We start from the raw sequence: 17,136 nt of genomic DNA on the forward strand, positions 1-17,136 counted from the left end.
TAAAGCAACGGAACATTGACGTGACTTCTTCGATACGCACGACACTGAAGGATGATGCTCGCAAGCGTAGCGGTAAATGTACTTTTTTCTTTTTTTTTTATTATTATTATTTACTAACCCAGAACAGACACACACAACAAACAGGGGTGACAAACATGGAGGCAAAGAAATACATTACAAAAAGGTATTATTGTGGCGTGACGTCATCGACGGGCGCGCATGTCAGCGAAGAACCCCAATCACAAAAAAAAAAAAAACCCCAATCACTTCAATTACCGACACCTGTGCGCAAAAGTTAAGGACGACTATGACGGGTCGTCGGCGGAAAAAAAAGTTAAGGATCACTGGTGTTTTCGACACCTGTCGCGTGTGCACGTTCTGCGAGGAACGTGAGCAGCTGTCGTATTGAGAACAAGAGCCTGCACTGTGCTGCCCGAGACATGATTTGACGTGAGCTCATTGCCAGCAGCGCTTCACAAGTTGCACAAGATGGAGGCTGTCATATCGAAGAGCTACACAAGTTGGTGATTGTTGTTACCGCACCTGTAAGAGGGACAGGTCATTTCAGCTATCATCCACGCCAAATTAATTTCTTTAGGGTTGCAGCGTTTTCTTTGGCTTTTTCTGTATTGACTATTTGTGGTGATCCCAAGAGTATCAAAATGATAACTAAAGAGCGTAAAGAAAATAACTTGTTGATCCATGTGTAGAGAGCTACGCATTTACTACACAAAACAAATCAAAAACTTTGCAAAGAAAATGTCTTCTTATTCAGTTCAATAGCTTGCAGCATTTTATCCTTACATTTGGTGAACCAATAAAAAAAAAAGTCATTTTCAGTGTGAAAGGGTGGTCACAAATATTTGCATTAAAGTATGTCCAACTAGTTTTGAATATAAATCAAAGATGTAACCTTGCAAAACACAAAGCACTGTCAGTCTTAGACTCGAACTTTGCATTTCTGCATGAGTGATGGAGGAGAAACAATCTGACACGGTGCTCCACTAACATTTGGAAATGGATTACAAGAATTCACACATCGCTCTCTGCTCTGGTCTACAATGTGAAGCAGCCCATCGATTAACATCAGCCAAGCTAATCAATCACGCAGAGGACCCTGCCAAGATTAAAGACTCAGGAGTGCAGCTGGATTTGGCTTAAGACCTCAGACCCTTTTGAAGTCTTCACTTTTCAAACATTGACACAGTGATGTGACTCATGTATTCTATTCATTGTGGCTCCGTGCAAAGACGGTACTTTTTGCTTTTATTGCAAAGAATCTGACCTTGGCTACTCTCTGTTCACATGAGTGCTAAGGTAAACTTGATGTGGGGTTACAAATACTTGAAACAATACCGTCTTTAGAGTACCTTGGCGAGGACGTGTCCCGTGTGCATTTTCTGGGCCTTGTAATAAAGTTTGACTTAAGGAAAACTGCCAGGGTTGACGTCTGTGAGTGAGTAATACAAGACAGATTTTCGATTTGGGGAGTAGTCTGGTAGGAGTGGAATACCCTGTGGGTATAGTATAATGCTTGATTCTCTTGATAATGGAAAGGAACTATTTGGGGGCAGGTTCAGACAGACAACTGAGTCAAGATCTTTGGTCAACAGTTGAGTGCATTGTCCATTCTCAGTCCAGTCACTCCTTCATTTTGGCCTCCAGGTAGTTTTGAATCTTTTGAAAGTTCTCCTCTTGTTGACCTAGAGACTCCAGGAAGATGCCCATTGGTGACCTTTTGAGGCCAGAACACTCAATTTTATTCTCCAGTTTATTCTTCATGTTGCGGAGGCGAAAGGAAGAATGGGCCAGTATCACTAAAGGGGTAAGAAATTGGAAATGAGTCAACCATAGATATAGCTAATGCCGTGACTCCCAAGCACTGTAACATGAATGAAAAGTTGCCAATTCGACATTGAACGGTTCAAAATAATATCTCGTTTTCTCAGCTATCTAGGTCAGCAATGTATCTTGACAATGAAATTTTAAAAAAAAAATAATGTTTGTTACTTACAGGTGAGAGGTAAAGTGATTGCTGTCATGAACACCATGACGCTTCCCATAATGGTTATTAACATGTAGCTGGCCACCATGACAGCAATCACAAAAGCTGTGGGGTTGTGACTTTTGAAGTTCCTGATGGCCCTTCTGTTATCTCCCGCCCACACTGAGCCCAGATATACTGCTGAGACCACGGCAATGGCAGTGAAAATTCCCAGAGGGTTCAGCAAACTGCAAGACAAGGACAGGACATTGCGACTCAGTTCGGTTGGCTGACAAGCGGATTTTAATTTGGTCGCTAGCGCCACCCAGTGGTGAAAGTGAGTCATTGCAATAACAAACCTACACAATACACTGACTGTGATCATAATTGGATTACTTGCTAAAATTGGAAAAGAAATAAGAATTGACTATTAGAGATTGAAGTTCACTATGTCAAAGTTCAAAATTGGTGTTCACAAATTACTAACGCCGCTAAAAGTTGACTGTGACGGAATATCCAAAGATGGGCTATTTGCCTTCATACACAGGAACAGTGCAGTTGTTGATGAATAAGCGCTGTCTGTCACTCATATCGCTCGAAACGCTTCCATGAACAGCTGAATAAATAAATGCCATCACAAGCTTCACATTGTGCTTGCAAGCCTCATCACCACAGTCCCAATAACAGCATGACAGATCATTGCTATATTGAGCCAGACATTGTCACTACTTCAGCCTATCTGGCATCAAGATGGCTTCATGAAGGCCAAGTCCTGGAGAAGAATAAACATCCAAGCACAATATTAGGTGCACATAGAACATGCACTTGCATGCAAAATGTAATGTAATATTCTATGCTACGGTTGTTTTTTAAAGTGCTCTATAAATGTTGAGTTGAGGCTATGTAGCTGAAATAAAGAATTGATTTTATTTCAAATGACCAGTGCTTGTTCCCTGTTGTCTGAGAGGTACGCGTTTATTCATTCCTTCATTCGAGAAATTTATGATCTTTTGGTGTCAATGAGCATATTTTTTTAAACGTCATCTTGCACAACGTCCAAGCAGCTCACTCGTCAAGGAATTGACGACAGTTAAGAAAATATTTAGATGGGTTTTATGTGGCTGTCATCACAAAAAACTCCCTTGGCATTTGACTTAAAAAGTTCCCTTTTCCGAGTTGCGCATTAAACAGACGCATTGGTGAGACTTGCTTCCACAATCCAGCAGATGGAACGTTACTGTTACTTACCCGACAACAAGGAAAACACCGACAGACACGATCAGATAATTAGTTTGATAGTAGAGCAAGTTGCTAATAACTCTGTTATTCCATTTCGCCATATCTTTCGTGTCAGGTTTGGCAAACCTGTCCCACCCGGGAAAGAAATCACCCCACGGTCGGAGTGGCGTCAATTCGACGTTCGCCATCTCACACTTAACACTTTACTAATCTGACAGCAAGGCAACGGGAAGTCGCGTAAAAAGAGCGTCTGGTCACGCGAGATTATCGCGGTTGCGTGGCCTCCACGTAAACCCTGCTATTGGTCAGTGATCATATGACGCCACCAAAACTTCCGGGGTAGCTTCGTTTCTGAAATATGATGGCAACTACTAAGCGCGAGGCACTTTAAATGCTCCGTTCAGGTGACGAGTTTGTTTTAATTTACCATACGTGTCGACAATTTTTGTTTCTCGATGGTTTTGAATGAATATAGTTTATTTGGTGCGCGTGGCGGCCAAAATCATGTCTGCGTTCCAACGTGCTGTCACTACCACGTACAGTGCCAGCAGATCATTCAAACACGCTTTGTATTTTTCTTCCAACAGATGTGGAGCAAAATATTGAGAACTGGTGTGACGGTTAGAGCGTGCTTCTATTGGAGGAGTCTTTTCACCATGCAACTAAAAAGCAGCGAGTTCCAGGTTTTGTTCACCGATGGACTGAACGAACTGGCAGGTGAGACGCACGTCAGGTCACGTGGCATGTGGGTCTTTAGTCAAACTTTTCAAAATGGTTAGATGTGAAAATAAATTATTTGGACTGATATAGCTTGAAATAAGATTTCAAATGACACCATGGTCGCTTTGTCGATTGGATGGCAGATCCATCATCGTTTAAAATGTTCTGTGTTTGACTTTGTTAGAAACGTTTAAAAAGAACCAGTATGAGTTGAGAATAGCTGGAGGTGCTGTACGGGACCTGTTATCTGGAAAGCAGCCTGAAGATGTGGATTTTGCCACCACTGCTACACCTGAAGAGATGAAGCGCATGTTCCAAGATGCGGGGATCAGGATGATCAACAACAAAGGAGAGAAGCATGGGACCATTACAGCAAGAGTTAAGCATTTGCACATATTAAATATAAAAAAAAAAGAAATATCTAGTCAATTTAAAATACTTTTATGAACAGCACTTCAGGTTCTCATGACAAGATGCTAATTCTATGATCCTTTCTAGCTTCAAAATGAGAATTTTGAGGTGACTACACTGCGGGTGGACGTCCAGACAGATGGCCGTCATGCTGAAGTGGAATTCACCACTGACTGGCAGAAAGATGCTGAGAGAAGAGATCTTACAATCAACTCCATGTTTTTAGGTTATTGGTCCAATTATGCTTTTGAATGTTGCTTCCAGTTTGCTGTCTTGGGTTTGTTGACTCATCTGTCCCTTTCCAGGTCTAGATGGCACGTTATATGACTATTTCAAGGGATACGATGACCTCCAGAGCCGAACCGTCCGGTTTGTTGGCAGCGCAGAACAAAGAATTCAAGAGGATTACTTAAGAATACTGCGTTATTTCCGGTAGGCTTACCTTGAATTCAGGTGATTGAAACTAACAGTGATGTTCTGTTGACTCGTCTGTATTCTCAACAGATTCTATGGCAAGGTGGCCCTGAAGCCCGATGAGCACCAGCCTGAGACGCTGGAGGCCATTCGAGCCAACGGCTGTGGGCTTGCAGCCATTTCAGGGGAACGCATTTGGGTGGAGCTGAAAAAGATTGTGATTGGCCACCATGCTGCGCAACTGCTGGAGTTGATGTACACTTTGGGGCTAGCGCATTACATTGGTGAGACGTGCTATTGACCACTTCTGTCATCCTTGGTTCTCGTCAATTCACATGACACATTATGAAAAAGACACATTTGATTTGTGTTTCAATGAGATAAGACCAGCATTAACCTTACTGCAATATTCGGAGATACTTTTGATGAGGGGGGGTTTATATTTTGTGTCTTCCTAACTGTGGCTAATTAGATTTGATTACTTTTGGAGTATGGCCAAGCAATTTTTTCTTAATGACCAATTATATAATTTAATCGTACAAGGTGGGAGTCTCCAAATGCCGTCTGTTTAAAGCTATCCAGATCCAAATGTTTTGTTTTAGGAGCGAGGAAATCCAAAACTGGCTATGGTGACACACTGCTCACAAAAAGATAACGGGATCAGTCTCGTGAAATTTCATAATGAACCAAAGATGCTCATTTACGTTTGCAGGTGAATTTCATTTCACCTTCTTTCAACTTCCGAGTGCTCATGTCCAACTGTTCAGCGTTTCAGTGCACAACTTTCTGCTCTCCAAAAAGCATTCCGACATAACCTCAGCATATATTCAAACTAGAGCTCGGACTGGCACCCAAAATGCCGGTTTGCTCCGGCAACAACTAGCAACAACTTTGCTAATTGAAACAGAACAGACCCAAGAAAAAAAAATTGAGACTTATTTAGCGTATTTTCTGAATAGAGCGCCCCCTACTGGTGAAAAAAAAATCCACAGAAGCAGCCTGGTTCAAAATCGCGGAAAAAAGTAGCTTATAGTCCGCAAAATCCGATTTATCAATGAAATGAAATCTCAAGCAGTCGATTATGAAATGCAAAAGTGTAGCTCCACTCTCATTTTGTATCACGCAGAAAGCAGCTCCATTTTTTTGTTTTGACTGTGATGCAAGAATTGTTTAAAAGGCGCCTCATAAAACCTGCCGCGTCTGTTTAAACAGACGACTCGTTTGAGCACAACATTTCTTCACAGTCTGCGCGCATAATGACGCCGGGACTGACTGGGCAAGGGATCAATTCTCATTCCTCTCCTGAAGTGGTTTCAGCGCATTAACTGTTTGGGCCCTGAAGCCGCGTTTACGCCACACTTTAATCAAATCGGTTTGAAAGCATGACTTGTTTAAGGGCTCCCAGGCTCACTTTTCATCCGTTCTTCAACCCGACCTCAAAATGTTTGCCTCGCATGTCTAAAAGGCGAAGTGAACAAAACGACTTTGGTCATGGAGGTCAAAGGTCTAATTTGTTCATGTTCTTTGTGATTCCTCATCCAATGGTTATCTTTAATTGTGTTTTGCTCAGTAAACGAGATGTTATTTTCCTCGGAGTTTGTTCAGGTTCAGCAACCCGTTTCTTATCGTCTTTGCCATGACTTGATCTGTTTTGTTATCGCAATGAGCTCGCCCTAGTTGCGATTTTCAGTCGGCAAAGTTTACGGTTCATAGTTGCCTTTATTTATGACCTTTGCTATTTCTTGACGAGGTTTCCTTTTTACATTTTTTGTAGTTTTTCTATAACACACACTCTGGCCAAAACACTGAAAGTAGTCATTGGTGCCAAGGAAGTACGCTGAAGTTGTACTTGGCGACTCGCATCAAAAGCATAACACTCCTCCTGTCCATCCTCAGGTTTACCTTCCGATGGCAACGTCGATGAGATGAAGCGCGTTTGGCAGAATGCCAAAGGTCACTCCCCCAAACCGATGAGCATCTTAGCGGCTCTCTGCCGACGCTCAGAGGAAGTCGAGAGGATGGACGTTCGACTGAAGGTGTCAAAGGAAGAGAAGACGCTGGCTTTGTTTCTGGTCAAATACAGACAAGATCTCCGCAAGAATGATGACGAGCAAGATGGGCTCAAAACTTTTACAGACTTCATTGTAGATGTAAGTTTTGCCTTTTTTTCTTTGGTTTGTTGTGCGACAAAGTGAGGGCGGGGAGGACTTGTAGACATGCTCGTGACTCAAAGTCAAATGGCTACGTCCTTGTGCATTGCCTTAGTTTGCCACTATTAAAAGGAAAGTGGAAAATCAATTTCAATTCCTTGGCGGTTGGTCACTATTGGTATTTTTGCCACGAACTTAAACCTTCAAAGGCCTCTTTGCCGGTTCGTTTTTTTGTTTTTGATGTCTTCAGCTGGCGCTTTTATTGAAGCGAAAAGTGCACAAGTATGAGTTTTCGGATGAGTTGCATTTTAATTGCGCTAATTGCGTCTCAAAAGCAGCTGAAGTCTCATCCTGTCTTGTATCCCATCGAGCGCATCTCACCGCCGGAATACCGTCCATGTCTTGACAGAGTCGCGAACTGGACACGCGGACCAAAGTGTGTGAGCTGCTCAAGTATCAAGGCGAGCACAAGCTGCTGGCTCAACTGGGCGCGTGGACCGCCCCTCGCTTCCCCATCAGCGGCCACGATCTCAGGAAAATGGGTGTCATCACGGGCAAGGAGATCGGAGCTACTTTGCAGAAGCTTCGTGACATCTGGAAGAGAAGTCACTATCAGATGGACAAAGACGAACTTCTCAGTTACTTGAAGTCCTGATGTGCTGATGCACGCGTCCAAGACGAGCATGCGTGTGTGTCTGTGACCAGTTTGGATGCGCTTAAATCAAGTCTGTATTAGCACTGCGTGCGTGCGTGCGTAGCAAATGGACATTACGAGAGACATGCACCTCCATTGATGAATCCAATTTCATTCTAAATGACACCACAGGGCGGCTTTTTATACAACGACATAAAAAGGAGGACGATGCAACAATGCAGAGTATACGTTAGTGCCGTTGCATTTAATTTGCATAAAAGTCTGTCGTTTCCTCCACTTCATGGAATAAGAAGTAAGCACAGGTTATTTTCAATGTCATCATTGTGAATTTTTTTTCCTCCCAAGTACAGGCTTTACATTCATTTAAGTCTCCTGTAAATAGTCTGGCATCTATAAAGAACATTTTCCCACAACCAGTGATGCAAATATTTTTGTTGGCCTGCTTTATTTTATGCATTTAATCAAGTATGGAATTTAGAATGTGTCCTCAAAGACATTTTTGAGTTGATTTATGAATTTATTTGTACATATTATGAACAATTTATCCAAAATGAAAGTAATAATTTTGTCAGCGTATATAAAGACGCACTGTCACTGCCGTGTTGAATCTGAAATCGATTTAGTTGAAACTGCAGCACATTTATTTCACATGAATGGATTCCTTATCATTTCTCAGCGTTACATTGAGCGTCTCATGAGCCATTTGAATTTTTGCCAATGATTTAATCGTCATTAAGAAAACGAATTTCAGTATAAGTTTCTCCACTGTAACCGTGTCAAAACTGCTCTTTCAGTTGCAAAAGCAGAATCTCAATTTTGTGCTGCACAATTTGTGTTGGTAGATTGGCGCATCATCATCATCATCATCCAACACCCTTTGCAAGTCCTTCACAAAGACGTCAACGGTCGAGTCAACTTGCTCCTCCTCCTCCTCCAGACGATATAAAACATGAATGCTCTCCTCTTCCATCATTTTGGGTTTGCTTCCACTGAAGATGCGCAACACTTGGAGCTGATCGGACATAATCCACTTGACGCATATGCTCACCTGAGAGGGGGGGCGGGGATGCTTAATTGTCGCCTCTCAGTGCTGTGATGCGCCACCATGGATCGGCTCAGCGACAACTTCACCAAATCGCACCCCGATGAAAGCGAGCCCCGAGACGAGCGCTTGGCTCGAGTGGAAGTGGCGCTTCTCTCCGTCATCTTCATCACAGCCGGAATCCTCAACTTGGGGCTTTTGTTGCTGTTGTGGAAGAGGAGGAAGCAGCTGTCCAGGATGCGCGTGTTCGTTTTCCACCTGTGCGTTGCCGACTTGGTTGTGGTCTTCTTCCAAGTTTGCCCGCAGCTCATGTGGGACATCACCGACCGTTTTGTGGGCCCGGACGCGTTGTGTCGCTCGGTGAAGTACCTGCAGGTCGTCGGCATGTTTGCCTCCACTTACATGATCGTGGCGATGACCATAGATCGATATCAAGCAATCTGCCATCCCATGGTCACCTTCCAGAGGCACCGAGCGCGCTGGAACGGGACCGTGTGCGCCGCCTGGTGCGTCTCATTTGTCGGCGGCATCCCACAGGTGTTCATCTTCTCCCGCCTCGAAGTGGCTCCGGGCGTGTATGACTGCTGGGCCAGATTCGTCACTCCGTGGGGCTTGAGAGCCTACGTGACGTGGACCACTTTGGTTATATTCGTCTTGCCTGTTCTCTCCGTGATCGTGTGCCAAGTGCGCATTTGTCGCGCCGTGTACTCTTCCAACTTCCACCTCAAGTCGAACTACGTCCTGGAAGAAGACGCGAGCACCAAGGTGATGTCTTCCAGATCTTGCAGCGGGGCAGGCGTGTCCAAGGCCAGGGCGAAAACTGTGAAGATGACCGTGGTCATTGTGCTCACCTACATCATCTGCTGGACGCCTTTCTTCACCGTGCAACTGTGGTCCGTGTGGGACCAAGACGCGCCCACGGAAAGTAAGGCCAGAAAATAATTGAGAAGCACTGCATTAGACCAAGTTGCCTAATAGATGATGAAATTATAATCATGACAAAATAATGATTCTAAGTAATAAACATACAATTAGCCATATATTTAATTTCCAATGAATTGATGTCAGCAGTGAGTGTATTATTTTTAGGAACTTTTCTCAACGCCCCCCCCCCTTTCCATTTACTTCAAGTGGTTCAGTCCACCAGCTCCAGCTTGCAGAGATTTCAATTCATCATTTCAATTCTTAAAGTCGACGTCAATCAAAATGATTCATTTTATTATTATTAACCTTCTTTTTAAACCTCAAGTCGTTAGCGTGTGTACTTGTCACCCTTACTTTGAATTTCATCACGTTACCAGATGCAACCTTCACCATCCTGATGCTGCTGGCCAGTCTTAATAGCTGCGCAAACCCTTGCATCTACCTGATGTTCAGTGTGAAGTTTCCCCGGAGGTTGCTTGGCCTGTCGTCCAGAGGCCAATCTCAACGGCGGGAATCCACGCTGGAAGAAGCCACCATGGTCAGCTCCCTTTTCATCAATCTCAAGAACCTGTCAGACTCCAAACAGTTGCCTGGCTCAGACGACAACAAGGTACCGTGCGATGTTACAAACAAAGTATCTGTACACATTTAATCACAATCTGCAGGTAAAGAAGTCTAGACTCATTTTAGTAGTCAGATTTATTTCTATTTATTCCTGATGAAAGACATTGCAGCGAGAATTATGATGTGTTTGCCACTCATGCGTTGTGATAGAGTAAAGTGTTTGCAATTGAAAATTGTTGTTTGTGTGTATAATGTGCTGAAATGTCTCAGTCAACCAGTTATTTATATTTCCTTAAGCACTTGATGGGAATTATGTTTGCTTTGGATTGAATCCTTCAATTGAATGGACAGTGTGCCGCTCCTTCTGTTGTGTTCATCTTGGCCACCGGGGGCAGTGTGATAATGATGGTCGCAGCTTCTCAGTAAGATGCAGGAATTTTGGTCGTTCTTTCAAGAAAATGAAGAATATATTTTACGAGTATTGTCATGTGATCTGTCTACATGTGTTGCGCCACTGTTTGTGTTCAAATATACGTCGCTTACAAGGTTACAGCGCAGCCGCTCTGGTGCTATTTGTTTGAGAAATATATCTATTTTTGCAATGTATGCATGGTGTTCTGTTGATATGATGTGTAATTTGTGGTTTTATGTTTAGCTTGAAAGCAAACTTGAACTGGGAGTGGCAGTAAACAACCTGACGCCCCCCCCTTTTTTTTTTTAATTGAGTTCACTGCAATCAAGCTGATTGTCTCAATTTTTTGGTTTTCGAGTCAAAGCGGAAAACAACTCCAATTTCATCGTAAACAACAGATAAAGCATTTCGTTATTGCCTATGATTTTTCAGAATGAACAATTCCTCACTTATGCAAATGTGTCGTGTCAAAGGAAATGGACAATTACTGTATGTGCGTCTTTGGTCCTCTTTTTTTGGATTCAGCAAATCGATGGCCTCTAGATGACCGAAGTACACCGCAATGATCGGATTTGTGATGTTGTCAATGTGCACCAATAAATAAAGCCGTTAACAATCTATTACAATTAATTTGTTTCCTTTTGAACTGGTACAACTTAAAAAAAGAGAAGTATATTTGAAATTGGATTCATACAGTCTTTCTGCCATATGGGAATTTACTTTTTTTTTTGTTGCTATTTAAACTCAAAACTTGGCAACTGACAACTTGGCTGGTGTAGCCCAAAACAAGAGTCGTGACGTGAACTTCTCAGATGAGAGGCGAAACGCCTTCCAATACAAACAAAGCCGCCCAGATGCCAACGATTCAAAGAAATGACCTGGATGAATGAAGTTAAACAAGTTTGGCAAGTAGTAGCGAGTTCATTCCAAGAGACTTGATCTTTCGACCACATGGATAAAAGTACAAATATGTCATTTTGTGAAACCTGTCGGTGGCGCAAACAACATTCAGGACCGCGAAATTATGCAATAACACACAATCCATTAATCAACGTCGACTTTTATCACATTACTGCATATTCAATAACATTTCTTTAATCGTTCAACCCACGAGTTCATAAAACGGCATTTCGCATGCCGTCTATAAGAAACGCGCATCAAATTGCATAATGAATCCACGACATCAAATACGAAAGCCCTCAGAGGTATTTATTCGTATGCCATAAATGATGAAATTATGATAAGTATGGCAAAGTATATTCCGATTTAAGGGAAGTGACGCAAGTGATTTTCACATTCATAAAGTTGGGAAATGCTGATCTTCTCGGCTTTTCAAGTTTCTCCTGCGAGTTCAAGATGTGCTCGGATGAATAAAGCTAAATGTTTAATTCATGCTCCTCACTTCAGCATAATTACAACGAAACAGGCCTTGATGGCAGATTTTCTCCAGGAATCGTGTTATTCATCGCAACGTTCACGCCAGGCTCAATGTGTCCGTTCATCAGAGTCTCTCTGAAACTTTGAATGGCTGTGACCACTTGAAGATGTAGATCGAGAATTGATGGCGGTCAATTATTTTTTTTAACAAAGAACTCCGTGCAGAGTCGACGATGAATGTTCCACTAGCGTGTGCATGTGATCTACTTAATTTTCTAGCATGCGGCATGTAATAACAGGAAGGTCATGAAGCTCAGCCCATTATTAAATTTAATTATAAGCAATAGGAATAAAGCATCCATCCATCACTCCATTATCATGTACTCCGCGGGCAGATGTTGCTCGGTTGTGCACCGACAGACGGATTTGCTTGTGATGCGTGTGCGTGCATGTGTGCGATTGATTAAAGAAATGCTGCACTATTTACATGTTGCATGAAATAACAACACCAGAATCAGATTTTGCGCAGATAATATGTTGCTTGTTTTGATGTCCATGTGCAGTTTTTCTTATTTTATTTTTTAATGCAGAACAACAACGACTTCACAGCATCATCATATACACCATGTCAAGGGCAAAAAAAGCTCTCTCCATACAGTGGGGGAATCATCCCTGAAGATCGGCTTCAACGATGGTAATATGCCAACATAATTTGAGGACAAGCTTTGAAGCCTCACATGAGATTAAATTGATAAAAGAGCATCTATTTGGAAGGCGCTGTGCATAATTCCACGTCCGGTGTGGAGTACATGAGATGGGGGACTCGAGCACCGGCTGAGTTATAGGATTTTTTTTTTTCCATTGGAGAGGCCATGAGGGGGCCAACGATATCTCACCGGGCTGCAAAGCAAAAACATTATATAAATATATTAAAAATAAATAAAATAAAACATTAAAAAAAAAAAATAAATAAAAAAAAAAAATATATATATATATATATATATAGGTTCACACTTTCAAAGTGTTTCCTTCAGCAAGCATATTAAAAAAAAAGAAAAAAAAATGCTTTTGAAATGTTGGACCGTACTCGTATTTGCTTCAACTCTAGATTCCCCTTTTGATTGCACCATATTTTTTTTTCTTTTTTAAATGTATTTATTTATTTACATACACATGTATGAACTCTCAAGTTTCATGTCATATTGTATTCCAGTGTCATATTTTTAGGTGAGAGTTTTATCCAATGACTATTCAGCTAGCTTGTGTTGCCGGGCAGATTTCATAGTACCAAAGGCATGTAATATTGGCCCAAGGCCACACCAGACAGTCTTACCTGGCGACCGTTCGAAAATCTTAAATATGTTTTTGCTTTCTTTGAAGCATCGAGACGTTAGCTTGCTCAAGTGCACATGGACAGAAGTCAGCCAGCAGACGAGCGCCAACGCCAACAAGCTGCTGTCGTTTTTATCCACAGCCAAAGTTCTTACAGATACGCTACGAACGCCCCATCAGAGGCATCCGAGATATCATGTTTCTTTGTACTCTGTAATTGCAGCATTTATAGATATTTTTTCTTTTTTGACAGCCAATTGCGCACAGCTGGAGCCGGATCGACACCATGCGGGCAAAATACTTCAAGGACAGCTTGAAGGCACAGCTGGAAGAGTGACAAAAATAAGACAATGACGGTTGACCGCACGGCTGTACCTTAAACGGGAACACTTCCGAGAATCAATTGGAATCAAAATATTAATGCTTATTTATGAGTTCATTGTTGCATTTGTTGACACTTCCGTGAAGAGAATGTAAAGGTGGAAAAGGGGATGGTTGGCTCAGGAGGGGAAAATTGCTTAAGTGAAACAATTGCTGACATTTAAAATGGAAAGTAATTGCTCCGTGACCTTGACGCTTGAAGAATTAATTCAATGTAGAAAATAACTAATTGCAAAAATGTGCATCGTGCTCGTTGTCATGAGAGGATTTGAAAGGATTTTTATCCAACATGTCCAACGATGAAGTGGCTCAGATACCATGGAAACATACCTTGGATGTGAAGACAGCCACTTGCTAAATATATTCTGAGTCTGAGATACCGAGAAGCTTCAAGTACACTCGGCAAAATGCAAATCAATACACACGATACACATTTACAGCAGGCGTCAGCGGCAACGGAACAAAAGACTGCAGTGTCGTTTATTTCGATGGCACTCCTGCAGGTCTCTGCCTATTTACTGATTGATTGATTTTGGAAACCCTCAAGTGAAGCAAGTAAGGACGTCTTATTCTTATCATTTTCCAAAGTCACATTTTCCCTAAATCCATTCAGACTTTTTTGTGCATGGTTCGATGATTACAGAGAGGAAAAACAATATCTTTGGTGCTACATTTCAACAGGGATTAAGAGAAAAATGAAAATGAATGAGTGGGCAAAAATCCACATGGATGCACTTTTAGTGTATTTAATATGTACAAACACATCCTCTCAATGTCTATTTTTTTTTTATTGAAACGTTCTACTTGAATAATGAATTTGTAATCACACATCGAGTGTCCAGTTAGCTATGATCACCCAATTAGGGACGAACAATTCCAAAGTCGCTTTGTGAACGTTCAAGAGTGGCAAATCTGAAATCTGATTGGTTAAGAAAAAGGAAAGTGAGTCACATACTACCCTTTGGGATTCTTCTTGGGAGGAAGGCCTTGGGCTGAATACATTGACATGGCAATACGTCGAAACTGAAATCAGATTGAAAATAAAAAAAGACTTGACGTGCTCATATACAAGGTGCACTTCACTGAAATAGCCACAAGGTGTCAGTGTTGTTTAGCTGTATACCTGATCTCAGTTTTTAAAAGCAATTTTTAATTCTATTTGTATTAAAGTTTTGTACTTTTTGTCTACTCAACAGCATATTCGGTCAATTCGCCGCAATATGAATGAAGCAAATAATGCAACACTGACTACTTTATTATTCATCTGACTAATTTAAATTAAGAGCCATCAAAACTCCTTAATCCAAAGAAAAACAGTGCGACGTTTTGACGTTGTAACTGACATGAGCAGCTTTTTTTTTTTAATCGTTTTTGATTGGACATTTTTGTCATGTTCTTCCTGTTGTCTCTCGTTAGGTTTTTGTGTCCACCTGTCCTGGTCAGCTGTAAAGGATAATGTAAATGGCAGTCAATTTAAAACTGAACAAAGGTTGGACTGCTCGGAGCCACTTTTGTGATCCTGGCATGGAAGTCCATTGTTTCAGAGGGGTCTCGTTCACACCTCCTGTGGTGCAGCTGTGATCTAATCTTCCTGCATTCCTCTCCTGAATGTCTGGTCATTAGCATGGTCTAAACTTCAGTTACACTTAAAGGATTTCATACTTTTGACTATTAAAGGAATATAAGAGTTTGAGCTTAACATAGTTCATTAGATGTTGGTGCATCCAATGTATGAAAATGTGATATTGTAAAATGCTGAGAGTGTGACTGGTGGCGCGAGGCTGGTTGCGGGGGTTTGTGCATGAATGGAATGTTTTGGAAGCAGATGGTGATGAGCGAGACGAGATGACTCCGGGACCAGTGGACGAAGGAGAGGCCATCGGGGGATAGCACAAGCAGGAGGAGTCGCCACGGGATTCGGCGGGAGGAGAAAGACCAATGAGAGCGAGCTAAAGTTAACTGCAATACACATAGCCAATAGAATCATGCCAGGATGCCTTTGTCTGTGCCATTTGCATGTTGTATAGTATGAATCAGTACTGGGCAACTCGGGGGTAGAACACATTCGCTGGTGGCAAGAGAGGTGTAGAGCTGTATTGAGAGGGACCCAAACTCAAGTTGTAGATTTGTGTGTTAGGAATAAATCCACTCGTGTGTGAAAATGCCGGCTTCCTGATACCTTTCTATTGCAGAACGAGCGCGCATATTGTTGGATGTGTGGGAGTTGGGTAAGGTCGCAAATTGGAGTCAGATTACTTATTTGAGTTTACATTGGGTTAAAGTTAAATTCTAACATTGATATAAAGATAAATTCCAACAGCTGTCTTGTCCAGGTGTTCCTCGTTGTCTCGTCAATTTGCTTGCAGGCCTATTTCGTTCGCATCTTTCTTTCATTCTGTCTTTGCCAAGTCGTTGTGTTAGTTGCCTCTAGCTGTCTCTGTTCAACAAATCTTATCCTTGTTTGTTACTTTGAATCTTGTTTTTGGACTTTCTTAATTTTCTCTTTTGATTATTTCCTGTATCTTGGTCCTTTATTTTGTTCCTTTCAAATTCTATTATTTTTTATTTTATGTTTTTTGGAGGGAGTGCATTTCTACCTTGTTGTCCCCGGCATTTGACAACAGAAACGTCAATTTATTATAATCCATTTTTGCTCCGCTGGGTCAGCTGAAATGGGCTTATAACATATTTTCTTTATTTTATTATTTGTTTATTTTTTTTGCACAAAGTTTTGAGGCACTCACTGCAATTTCTGTGACTCTCAACGGCACGTGCGCACCTGACATACTTCGGGCAAACTGCTGCAGCTGCCTCAGGGTTGATGCAGGCAATTGTCCTTCTCTAGAGTACATTTCCTTTCAGAGATGTTCCATGCTGCAATGTTCTGTTCTTAGCTATTCGCGGATGTTTTTAGACTTTAATTTTTCATTTCATTTATTTGAATCTTCCCCTTGAGATGAGTCATCTCATGTTTTAAAGCCTAACCCTAGATGTGTTTATTTTTATCCTGTTGGAGGAGCTATTCCCTAAGTTTCCAGACAGTTCGTCACACATTTCAATTCAGAATGCTTTAAGTTTTAATTTTTGTTGTGTTTTTGTTCGAATATTTTTATAATTATTTTTGTACCCGTAACCAGAGCTGATGGAATTTTCCGTAAAACAAAGATTTTCATCAATCCAAACTCAGGACATTCCCTCAGAAGCTTTGTACCTTGCTCATTTGCATATTGGCGATTTAGTCTTTTGAGTGTCGAGTTTTTTTTCTTCTCTTGAATAGAAGTGTGCCAACAACCAAAGATGGGACAGTGCTGACGTTCTGTACTTGAGTAGAAGTAGAATTACTTGCGTAAAAAATGCTTTGGTTAAGTAGAATGACTTATTCAAATAATTACTCAAGTAAAGGTAAAAAAGTACAGTCTCTGAAATGTGCTTTAAGAGTAAACGTTAAAAAAAAAAATGGGGGGCCAATGTGTATATAGCTGCAAATCGCGATGATAATTAGTTCCTTGAGGAAAACGCTCAAAAATGTTG

At 41.6% G+C, this 17,136-nt stretch overlaps 3 protein-coding genes across 3 annotated transcripts; 2 read left to right on the forward strand and 1 right to left on the reverse strand.

Annotated features, from left to right (window-relative positions):
* Positions 1–3,461, reverse strand: LOC148326745 (PRA1 family protein 3-like). The gene is made up of 3 exons (XM_088308466.1): positions 3,233–3,461; positions 2,015–2,232; positions 1–1,817 (listed from the first exon to the last, which is right to left on the reverse strand). Exons 1-3 carry the CDS (start codon positions 3,409–3,411, stop codon positions 1,642–1,644), a joined length of 573 nt encoding a protein of 190 aa, XP_088164592.1. The 5' UTR covers positions 3,412–3,461; the 3' UTR covers positions 1–1,641.
* Positions 3,462–3,481: 20 nt separating this feature from the next.
* On the forward strand, positions 3,482–7,986 carry trnt1 (tRNA nucleotidyl transferase, CCA-adding, 1). The gene is made up of 8 exons (XM_088308464.1): positions 3,482–3,627; positions 3,811–3,940; positions 4,128–4,321; positions 4,442–4,580; positions 4,660–4,786; positions 4,859–5,052; positions 6,665–6,918; positions 7,328–7,986. The coding sequence occupies exons 2-8, from the start codon at positions 3,811–3,813 to the stop codon at positions 7,571–7,573; spliced, it is 1,284 nt and encodes a 427-aa protein (XP_088164590.1). The 5' UTR covers positions 3,482–3,627; the 3' UTR covers positions 7,574–7,986.
* Positions 7,987–8,459: 473 nt separating this feature from the next.
* On the forward strand, positions 8,460–11,131 carry avpr2b.1 (arginine vasopressin receptor 2b, tandem duplicate, 1). Its single transcript, XM_088308465.1, has 2 exons — positions 8,460–9,540; positions 9,917–11,131. Exons 1-2 carry the CDS (start codon positions 8,679–8,681, stop codon positions 10,189–10,191), a joined length of 1,137 nt encoding a protein of 378 aa, XP_088164591.1. The 5' UTR covers positions 8,460–8,678; the 3' UTR covers positions 10,192–11,131.
* Positions 11,132–17,136: the final 6,005 nt, after the last annotated feature.

This window comes from Idiotropiscis lumnitzeri, chromosome 11 (genome assembly GCF_059441095.1).
Source record: "Idiotropiscis lumnitzeri isolate Australia: NSW breed Sydney's pygmy pipehorse chromosome 11, RoL_Ilum_1.0, whole genome shotgun sequence".
NCBI classification, from domain to species: Eukaryota; Metazoa; Chordata; class Actinopteri; order Syngnathiformes; family Syngnathidae; genus Idiotropiscis; species Idiotropiscis lumnitzeri.